The sequence below is a fragment of the Pectinophora gossypiella genome, chromosome 18, assembly GCF_024362695.1.
Source record: "Pectinophora gossypiella chromosome 18, ilPecGoss1.1, whole genome shotgun sequence".
In the NCBI taxonomy this organism is placed as follows: Eukaryota; Metazoa; Arthropoda; class Insecta; order Lepidoptera; family Gelechiidae; genus Pectinophora; species Pectinophora gossypiella.
Window position 1 is genome coordinate 5510932 of NC_065421.1, and position 11106 is coordinate 5522037.

An 11106-nucleotide genomic window follows, 5' to 3' on the forward strand; every position below is an offset into this window, starting at 1 on the left:
TGTTTTATCCGGGCATATTATACAGCTTTACTAGAAGCATCATCATCAGACATCTCTCCGCTACCCACCAGCGGCTGAGCTAGGTTTATCTCATCCTTGCTCCCACGATACAGGCCGAACCTAGTGCGGCAGACATGGAAAGTTAATTTGCAAAAGCAGGATCAGTATCCCAACGCCCCACATTTGTTAAATATTTTCTAAAATAGACTTTTATACTCGTAACTAAGAACTCATTCCCGGTAACTCCACGCACTCTTCCGCCCCTTTTATCTTTTACTTTATGTATTAGACTCAAAGGTCACTGTTTTAAAGGCTATAGCAAGTTTTTAAATAAAACCGAAGTGTAATAAAAATTTATTTATTGCTTATACATAGAAATATTGCTCTGCATTAGCAATGTAAAAAGTAAACCACAATAAGTTCACCACATAACAACATACAATACAACCCAGTTTGACACATGAACACAATGGCCCCGATTCCTGCAGACCTCTCCTAATTTTAAGTTATACCCGTCATTTTCTTATCCGCCGTAAAGGAAAGGGAGGGATGATTGACAGTTGTTAATTCTAAAATAAACAAGTGAATGAATGAATAACCCGGGCGAATCAAGTAAATATCGCGCTGACGTGCAACCCATTTGACGTGTGCTGTCAACTGAATTCTGTCGGGTTATTGGCCAATATACAAATTTGGGAGGCTTTTATAAATTTCTGCCTAAAATTGACGTGGTTCCCCATAAATTTTATGCCTGTCGACTACCGGTCCCTTTCCTTTTCGGCGGATAAGAAAATGACAGGTATAACTTAAAAATAAAATTAGATGGTGTCTACAGGAATTAGCACCAATATAATATTCAGCATTTACAAAGTATAAGATAAAATATTTTCAAATAACTATTTCCAAGTAAATAACTTTAATCACACATAGATTTCTGCATTTATTGCACTGTTGGTGACTGGTAACTAACGTGTGGATAAGTTTAATCGAACAACAATATGAACTATATAAAATGATAAAACAAAATGTATTAGAGGATCACTAAAACATATCACATGACAACGAATTATGAAATACTATGTAACATGAATTATCTAAATTCCTACTTCCCTCGGTGTCAATCTGATATTTAACTATGAATATTTATAAAATACTACTGATCCTAATTGCGTAAGTTCTAATGAAGGATCAGATAATTTGTGCATATTAAATACAATTACTTATAAATCACTTCCTCGTTAAGCTATATAAAGATAAATTGTAAATAAAATATTCGCTTTTTAAATTAATTTTCTTTCAACATAATTTAGTATAGAATTACTTGTAATCTTGCATTCATAATAAAATTCCATTGGTCCAACTCGAGATTCATTAATTGATGCAACATAATTAAAAACTCGTAACGTTAATTCGTTTTAAAAATGGAATAAGATGGATACTACATAACTATCTGGGTATGTTAGGTTTCATTTTGGAATGTTTTTTGGGAAATCAACTAATTTCAATAAATAAAAATGACTTGTTCATCACTTTCACAGATTGTGATTCTTCTAAAAGTAAGACTAAAATAATATTTGCCTAAAGAAATTTTACGTTGTTTCTAAAAATTTGTTCCTTCTTCAACAATCAACACCCGAGACCACACATCACACCACCACAACCTTATTGATACAAATATTTACAATTCTGGGTTAGGGATCTCAGTGGGACCGCCTTTCTTTATAACTTTTAATGTTTCTTTGTTCGGTTTTGCTGTGTCTGAAGGTATTTCTTCTTTAATGGGAATTGCTTCAGGTACAGGTTTTTCCTTAGCGGGTTTCGCTTCACTACTACTCTTCTTGGCTCCGGCCTTTGGTGGCGTAGGGGTGGTTGGAGCGGCCTTTGGCGTCGGTTTAGATTCCGCTTGTTTAGGAGACGGCGTTGTAGGCTTAACGGGCTCGGGCTTCTGTACCGGAGGTTTAGGCGTGGTAGATTTCTTCTCAGCTTCTTTGGGCGGCGGCGGCTTCGTCGTCGGCGTCGCTGGAGCTGGTTTAGTTTGCTTTTCTACAGGTTTCGGTGTTGTTGTTTTCACGGGTTCCGCTGGCTTCGCTTGTTGCACGGGCTTCGGGGGCTGCTGGCCAGCAGGCTTGGCTACTTTAGGAGCTTCCTTTTTCTGTTCAACTTTGGGTTTCTCCTCAACCTTTGGCTTGGGGGCTTCTGTGGGTTTGGGAACTTTCTTCGTCACCGTTTCAGCTGTCTTTGGTGGAGGTGTGGACTGTACGCTAGCGTACGCCTTCTTCAGGAGAGCTGGTGCTGGCACCGCACCAACGAAGTTTTGTGAGTGAGGGGCACCCGTGTATAACTTGTCCTTGTACACGACGGCATCGCTGATGTGACTGAGGCTTCCGTCTGTATTGTAATAAGTCTCCACGATTTTCCCGTTCCAGTCCACCACCATCAATCCTGACATCCGCGGTAGCACGAAGGATAAACTCCTAAAACTTCCAATCTGAAAAGATTTTATTTAAAGTGGGATTTGTAATAGTTTGTTTACGTATTTAGTTACGTAAACCTGACAAAATATTATACTTACGTTGTAGACAATTCTTTCGAAAATGGCATTTGGGAAGTGGTTGTTGAGGAACTCGAAAGGTAGTTCAGCCAAAGTGAGTATGCGAGCGATGAATTTCCTTATTATAGGCGTCTTGGCCATCGACCTGGAGATCAATGGTTGGTCCTCCTCAAACACCACGTACAAGCCAACTTGCACGCCCGAGCCGTCGGGCAGCGCTCTCAAATTGTCAGGAACAGCTGCAAAGAATAAACAAATATTGAATAACGTTTTCTGAACAAAGTGAAACGGTTACATGGATCATCTGTAGGTAAAATGAATGTCACACTTGAACAAACATCGCCTCTACAACATACACCCATTAACCGCTTGAGCACTTCGAATGTCACAGTTGAATAATAAGATTCATAATGTATCCTTTAATTATTTTAATAATTTTCGCGGTAACATGGGTTGGACAATGTGCGACACCTGAAGTATACGAGACCGATATGAACTTCAGGATAGAACCAGGAGCGCGGACTTGTTTCTTCGAGAGGGGTGAAGCCGGCCAAATAATGGAAGCGAAATACCAGGTTATCGACGGCCAACACGGCGACTACGACATCACTTTTATAATAAAAGACCCGGATGGAGACGAGATCGTGAACGACTACAAGATGTCCCACAATTCCATTATAATGGATCTGACGGTCAGCGGCGACTACGTATTCTGTATGGACAACACGCACAGTGTGATGAATTCCAAGTTAGTGTTCGTGTATGTGTTGATCGAGGATAAGCCGTCGGAGTCGACGGAGGAAACGAAAGTTGACGAAGATGACGGTAAAACTGAAGGTGAAGAGAAACATGAGGAGGAGATTCTGGAATGGATGGGGACGTTAGAGAACGGGGAGAACTATTACGTGGAGGTGAGCGACATAGCGGAGTCCCTGACGCGCACGCTGCGACACGTCGTCAAGGCGCGCCATGCCCTCAACATGTACAGCGCGCTCAAGTCCCGCGACAGCTACCTTGCCTTCGAAGACACCTTCATCGTCGACGTGTGGTCAGCCTTCCAAATAAGCTTCATGTGCATAGTGGGTCTGATACAAGTGTGTTTGATCAAGAAGTTGTTTAACAAACCCAGTCGCGCTATCCACGGTTTTTATTGATTTTTAATGCATGACCAGAGATAAAAGAACTTGACACGAGAGCGCAGCGATCGCATTTTTAATGCGTGCAACGTGTTTTGCTACAGGACAAGATAGTTATTATTTTAACGATAAAATTGCGAAAGTTTTTATATTTTTGGTAGGATTTTAAAAGTGAATAAATGTGTATTTATTTAGTAAATTACTTCTCATTTACCCACCTGGCAGTCCAGCTAAGAATACTTCAGACTTTCCTTTCTTTGGCCCGTCGATGTAGTATTTCACGAGCCTATGGCGGCTGGTTTCAGAGACCACGACGAACTGATTATCAGGGGATATGGCCACTCCGTTGGCGAACCATAAGTCATCGAGTAGCACTACGCTGTGGTTTGTTGCAGCGTTGTAGTGGAAGAGTCTGAAAGAAAATATTGCAAAAATATTATTATGGTTGTTGTCAATAATAAGGGTCTTTCCAGGCTACGTTCCTGAAAAACAACATAGTCGAGATTTAACGTCATAATTACCTTCCAGAAGGATCAGCAAGCATAGATTTGGCACCGTCATGTAAGTGGAAATCGCTGGTGGAATCCGTCCAGTAAATGTCGCCATTCTTGGCTAAGGCAAGGCTATTGAACAGCTTAGGCGCCCGCCCCGCGATCTCGACGCGCGGAGACACCAGCAGTTGTTTCTTATCAGTCTTCAAGTCCACCTTCCAAATGCCGTAGTACGCGTCCGCCACGTACATTTTGCCGGTTTTGCCATCTATTTCAAATCCTAGTGGGCGGCCACATTTGTGTTCTTGCATGGGACCCGCTGTAGACAATTACACTATGTGAAATACTTTGATACGTAAATTCGCGCTCGTAATCACTAATGAGGTGAAGCACAAGTTATCAGAAGGCTACTTATGGCTTCTTTCTACTAAATTCGAAGTGTGATGTAAAATGAGTATGTTAAACCATATGGTGATAGATATAGCTGATTTGCCACAACTGTCGGTTTTTACGACATGCCCGACAGGACAAGCAGCTCAATGTAGTCTATTTTTGTTTAAACTCTCACTCAAGTATTAAATAAGTTCTCATACCGCCTGTACTCGAGCGTGCCTAACAGCGATTGTGTTGATAGACATACATAAACATTGTAATGCAATCTAAGCAAAGAAAAGCGATTACATTAAATTACACTTGTTTTCCACGAAAGAGTTATTACGTTGTAAGTCCATTATTCTTATTTATCGTTCCAAGTGAAATTGTTCTTAGAAATAAATATATAATAGTAGACTTAACCAACTAAGGCCTAGATTTATGGTCACAATAGTTAAACAACGGAGTTTGGATTTTAAAAGGACATTCAGTCTTACGACTTTAACATGGAAAGAAGTCGTAGCTGGCGCCAAAAAAGCTGCTGACGTCAACGCAAATTGGGTATTTCACTGGATCAAAAATACATTATAAAATGCTAATCTAGAAATAAAAGACAGTCTAAGATGACTAACAAATCAATCTCATTATAGTTTTCCACTTATTTTCGATTTCTATTAATGATTTAAGTAACAGCTTTTATTGATGACGTAACAGGACAGTATTTCCATACAAACTCCAAGCTAAACTTTCGTTTTGACGTTTCATAAAAAATGTCTCATTTGACTAGGTTGTCAAGTAGCCTATTACACAATTTTTACAAGTTCATTCATTTTTCATATTCGTTCATTTTTTTAATACTCACATAAACTTACGCCCTAATCCATAAAGGAGTGAACAGAGCCTCAAGCAATTAGAAGAAAAAGTTTCATAAAAAGAGTTTAGTTCAGATTGTTACCATACAGATAAAGAAGGTACTGTACTGGTCAATGTAAAATTTGGAGGGTTGTTTAAATTTGTCTAAAATTTACATAACTATGTCTCATAAATTTATGCCTTTTGATTACCCATCCTTTCCTTTTTCGGCGGATAAGAAAGTGACAAGCTTTCCATAACAAAGGGTGCATATTCAAGGCTAGGATTGCCAAATCTATCAGAAAAAGATGTGTCAAAACCTTCGTATGGAGTATAGCCCTCTATGGATGTGAAACTTGGACACTGACACAGAAGGACAGAGAGAGACTCGAGGCCTTTGAAATGTGGTGTTGGAGGAGGATGGAAAGAATAAGTTGGACAGAAAGGGTTACAAATGAGGAAGTGCTAGTAAGAGTAAGGGAAAAGAGACAAATACTGAGAATTATTGAGGACAGAAGAGGCAAGATGATAGGACACCTAATAAGACACGATGAATTCATTAAAAACATCATAGAAGGAAAGCTAGAAGGAAAGAGAGGAAGGGGAAGACCAAGAAGAGCTTACATGGAACAGATTAAAGAAAAGGTTAACGTCGTGTCTTATAGGGAAGTCAAGGAATTGGCCTTTGATAGACTGGAATGGAAAATGCTACACCGACAAGAGCGTGGCTCTTAAATTGATGATGATGAAGAAAGTGACAGGTATATTAAAATAACATTAGATGGTGTGTACGGGAATCAGCACCACTATCTTTGTCCTCATTAGATACATAGACAGGATACTTACTGCAGGGCTGTCCAATTTTGGTGACAAATGTGACATGTCCTCCAGGAGACAACTTCACTATCTCACCAGTGAGGAGTGAGGTGTACACTTCACCATTGTACACCTGAAATCCCTCTGGTCCTACCAACTTTTCTTTGTATAGTTTCTCTGCATTGTTCAAAGCTCCATTTAAGGCCAAAGGTCCATCCCTCGGCAGTGTCGGTTCCAACCTATAGAGTTAAATAAATGCTTAAGCACACTAATAAATCAAACTTAAGATATAAAATTGTCCTAAAAGTATCAGAAAAATCTTTTTTCAAAGGTAAAGACTTGAAAATTACTACCTATTTGTTTTAGTTAATAAAGTTCAAAATATTGTCTGAGTTTTTCTATATGAATTCAGTGTTTTTCAATGAGATCACAGTATATAATAAATAAATAAAATTTATTATATATAGAGATCACAGTATATGGCAATCATTAAAAGAAAATAAAATCAAAACTTTTATTAAAAATGCAAGAAATAGAGTTGAATAAGAAAACTTATAGCTGGGTACTTCACTATTATTGTTGAATGTCACATCTTTATCAAAAAAGAATTCTATGAAAATCTAATCTACCTACTATTTAAATAACAAAAGGTTTATATTTGGTAGAAGCAAAAATACTCACTCAATACTCGAAAACTTTGTGTAAGGCGGCAAGTTAGGAATGAGCACTATAATTCCAACAAACAACACGAAATACAACAAAAAGGCGACCAGCCTCTTTAAAAGGCCAAATATGAAGCCCATTGTGGTTTTTTATACCTAAAAAAAGCATTTTAGAATCAAAACACAATCAAAAACATTAGTAAATACTAATAACTATTTAGTAGGTAGGTATATGAACAAACAAAATAATTCATAACCTGCATTAAGTATAAATTAACAGAAATTATGCACATACATTAATAGAAAAACAATTGAAATTATGATAATTGGCAGTTAATAAAGTTGAAAAATCATGAAAATAAGTAGGTAAGTTTACCAATGAGTACTAAGTGCTTATTTAATGCACAACTGCCAATATAAAACAGGTTTTTTTTAAAACAAATACATACCTACACCAAGGTCAGTGCCACATTATTTACTGAATATCTGAGTTTCTAAGTGTGGGCTTGTATACTATGAGATCATCACGACTTTAACAGAGTGTTTATCTGATAAGTAAAATTAAGTAATAGCCATTTTATGCTACATTACAATAAGCTATTACTATTTACTATTATGATACTATTGGCTTATTGATATTTATGCATAGATAATTATGATTTAAATATTTTAACTAAATCACACAAAGGTCATAAGTTGTATTATACCTAGCTGTAGACTTGGACCCTAGGTCAACAAACCTTATCGGAAACCTACGGACGGGTACTGTCCGATAAGAAGTGTAATTAATAAGCCGCGATCTCGAAGATGTACTTTATTACTATAGGAGTAAATCATGAACCCTTTGCCCAAATGATTTGGCTAATCAATTACTTGATATTCTATTTGGAGCAACAATAAAACCAATAGAACAAAGCCGGGAACTCTCACGAATACTTTACGAAGAGTACGTGGAGCTTTCGACACGACAAAAAACGGCCCTATGTATGTCGGCAAATGTAAACCGCAACAATAACTCAGTAAATAATACGTACAAATCCCAGCAGTTAATAAATTGCAGCAGTTCTCTGTTGTTATATCACTGTTTAGAGCGTAAAAATAATAAATTGATTAGCTTTTCCACAGCTTTACCTTATTAAATCCACCTGAGTGACCACCTGTGAAAAGTGAAAGAAAATTAGCTCAAAAATAGTAAAGAGCGCGGTCAAAATGATCGATATCGATAATTCACAAATGTAGGGGCTTTCTAGATCACATCCGTAATATAAATATAGATGGCGCTGCCTTCGTTTAAACTTCTAATTTTATGGATTTCAGACATATGCAGCTTTAATCTTTATTTTTGGGTATTAAATGATTTATTTATTTATTTAATGTTCGGAGAAACAACAGCTATAATTAATTTAGTAGCAACTTATGGTAAACACAGAAAGCCAATTATAGTTTTTCGCAGATATGTGCCTACACTCAGCGGGACCCCCTGTCTGGGAGACATAAGAGTGATGCAGAGAATTAGATCTGGATTTGTTCTACTGAATTATGCTGAGAACAATTTGTTCCGTTAAAAAAACGGAAATACAAAGTTTTCTAACCGACCTCCAGCCAGCGGGATATTTACCAAAGTTAAGTCTGATGAAGTATAAATTGGTACTAACTTTTAGATCTGTATTTATTCTGATCAACAAAACAAAAAAAATACTTCTGACATCCTTACTTCAGCTACAATCAAGCTGCAATGAAACCTCCAGTCAGCGGACTTTTTCGTCGAGCGGTCGGTTAGAAAACTTTGTATTTCCGTTTTTTTAACGGAACAAATTCTGTTTTCAGCATAATTCAGTAGAACAAATCCAGATCTAATTCTCTGCATCACTCTTATGTCTCCCAGACAGGGGATCCCGCTGAGTGTAGACACATTTCGCAGATAGCAATGATAAACACTTTGTTATTACACACGGGCACGACGGCACGACACATCTTTCCAAGCATTATTATGGTGATTCAAATATCAAGCAAAATGTATTTCCCTTTTCTTTGCTATTACATTATACATACATACATACATAAACTCACGCCCGTAATCCCTAGTGGGGTGGGCAGAGCCACAAGTAATCAAAGACAACTTGCAGCCACTGTTGATACGATGTCGTAAGCTGGATATGATGAACCTTATGGTGATAAGGGATCAGCCTATCGCCCATAACATTAGTCCATCATGTTAGAGGACACAATCCCTCTGTCGGTTTTTACGACATGCCCGGGAAGACAAGCAGCTGAACGTTACATTATATTACATTATATTTTTGAGTAATTATGTAGTTACCCGAATAATGACAAACTAGGTAATTATCTTATATATATAATATATACATATAATATAATATAACAGCCTCCGTGGTCTAGTGGTTAGAGCGTTAGGCTCACGATCTGGAGGTCCGGGTTCGATTCCCGATGGGGACATTGTCGAAATCACTTTGTGAGACTGTCCTTTGTTTGGTAAGGACTTTTCATGCTTGAATCACCTGATTGTCCGAAAAAGTAAGATGATTCCGTGCTTCGGAGGGCACGTTAAGCCGTTGGTCCCGGCTATTAGCCGTAAAAACACCTCCACCAACCCGCAGTGGAGCAGCGTGGTGGAGTATGCTCCATACCCCCTCCGGTTGATTGAGGGGAGGCCTGTGCCCAGCAGTGGGACGTATATAGGCAGTTTATGTTATATATCTCGTAGGAGTTATACAGTGGAACGTGGTTTGGAATTTCCTTCATTGAATTGTTCACTTCTTGTAGAGGAGATCTACTGTTGATAAAAAGAAAATGGGAAACTGCTTCGGTAGTTACATCTGGAAAATACTAGTTATACCTAGTGGTCGTGCTTGAGCAATAAAGATGAAAGAACAAAAACAAAATTTAAGAATGAGTATGTAGGGCCCCATTCGTAGTGGGTACATACATACATATTTTATGGTTGTAATTGAAGTTTTTTGTAGATCAAGTAAGGAAAGTGTCACTTTCATTGTTCGCTACACCGTCTTTTAATCTGCTAATTTTATTGCTCGCAGAATATTAATATGACGCAAGCTAGCGACCCGACCCGATGCCAGAGCAACTCAGAAGTTATACCCTTATCTATAATGTATTCGGTTGTTTTTTTCTTTAATTTTTTTTTTTTTAAATTTATCGATATTATATCAAACGTATGTGCACCTCAAATATGTCATTGACCTGTCAGCAATGTCAAGTATGGGTGCGTTCCAAAATATTCTTTATTTTGTCATATCATTCATTCATTTTGTTACCGGTTTTTAGGTGTTTGGATCACCTCTATTTATATTCACTCTGTTGAATGATTGGAAAACACATAATTCATTCGTTCTTTTTAATCTGTGCGCGCGCCATTTTGGACGTTTCTTTCGTTGCTGTGCTGCGAAAAATCCAATTTTTGCAAAATGGGTCACGCAAACATCTGGTACTCTCACCCCCGTAGATACGGACAGGGATCCCGTTCATGGTATGTATAAATTTTAAGTTTTATCATTAAAAAAATACTATTCATCCACTTTGGTTATAACACGTGTTTTGTGTAATGTCCTGTCACCTTCCTCCATTTCAGCCGGGCCTGCTCCAACAGACATGGTCTGATCCGCAAGTACGGTCTCAACATTTGCAGACAGTGCTTCAGAGAATACGCTAATGACATCGGATTCAAGAAGGTAAACATTGTATTCACCCTGAACCAGACACCTCGATACTAGAAAATTCTGAACGCTTTCTTCTTACAATGTCTTACTAGTTTTACCTTGAAGTTCAGTACTTGATTTACCATACTCAACAAATAGAATAATTGTTTTCATATCTTAAAATCTACAACTGCACACCTATGGTTTCACACTTTCAACTTATTGTGTTTCAATTTCCTATCTTGTTCTTTTTACCGACTTCAAAAAAGGAGGAGGTTCTCAATTCGACCGTATATTTTTTTTTATGCTGCTATATAGTCATAGATGGTATGATAGGTATATATGTATTATACCATAACACCATCACAGCCTAGGTATTACATTCCTCATGTTGTTACAAAGACACATTTTTATTTATTTATTTTTCTTGTTTCAGCTGGACTAAATGGTTTCAGATAAGCTAATAAATTTAGTTTAAGCAAAAATTTGGTTTGAATTTTCTACATAAACCACACACACTAATCTCTGCAATAAATTACAAAAATGGGAAAT

The 11106-nt window shown here is 37.7% G+C and overlaps 3 protein-coding genes across 6 annotated transcripts; 2 read left to right on the forward strand and 1 right to left on the reverse strand.

Annotated features, from left to right (window-relative positions):
• Positions 1-344: 344 nt before the first annotated feature.
• LOC126375002 (adipocyte plasma membrane-associated protein Hemomucin-like) lies at positions 345-8099 on the reverse strand. Of its 4 annotated transcripts, none has more exons than XM_050021831.1 (7): positions 8012-8099; positions 6900-7036; positions 6249-6457; positions 4209-4497; positions 3906-4099; positions 2573-2790; positions 345-2488 (listed from the first exon to the last, which is right to left on the reverse strand). In XM_050021831.1, the coding sequence occupies exons 2-7, from the start codon at positions 7019-7021 to the stop codon at positions 1679-1681; spliced, it is 1842 nt and encodes a 613-aa protein (XP_049877788.1). In that variant the 5' UTR covers positions 7022-7036; positions 8012-8099; the 3' UTR covers positions 345-1678. The 4 variants fall into 4 exon arrangements, with proteins under 4 accessions (XP_049877788.1, XP_049877787.1, XP_049877789.1 ...); XM_050021830.1 differs by having other exon boundaries at positions 7915-8057; XM_050021832.1 differs by lacking the exon at positions 8012-8099 and adding an exon at positions 7330-7450.
• LOC126375004 (transmembrane emp24 domain-containing protein 1-like) lies at positions 2896-3830 on the forward strand. The gene has a single exon (XM_050021836.1). The coding sequence runs from the start codon at positions 2962-2964 to the stop codon at positions 3703-3705; it is 744 nt and encodes a 247-aa protein (XP_049877793.1). The 5' UTR covers positions 2896-2961; the 3' UTR covers positions 3706-3830.
• Positions 8100-10228: 2129 nt separating the features above from the next.
• On the forward strand, positions 10229-11039 carry LOC126375032 (40S ribosomal protein S29). Its single transcript, XM_050021875.1, has 3 exons — positions 10229-10385; positions 10488-10587; positions 10991-11039. Exons 1-3 carry the CDS (start codon positions 10324-10326, stop codon positions 10997-10999), a joined length of 171 nt encoding a protein of 56 aa, XP_049877832.1. The 5' UTR covers positions 10229-10323; the 3' UTR covers positions 11000-11039.
• The last annotated feature ends 67 nt before the right edge of the window (positions 11040-11106 follow it).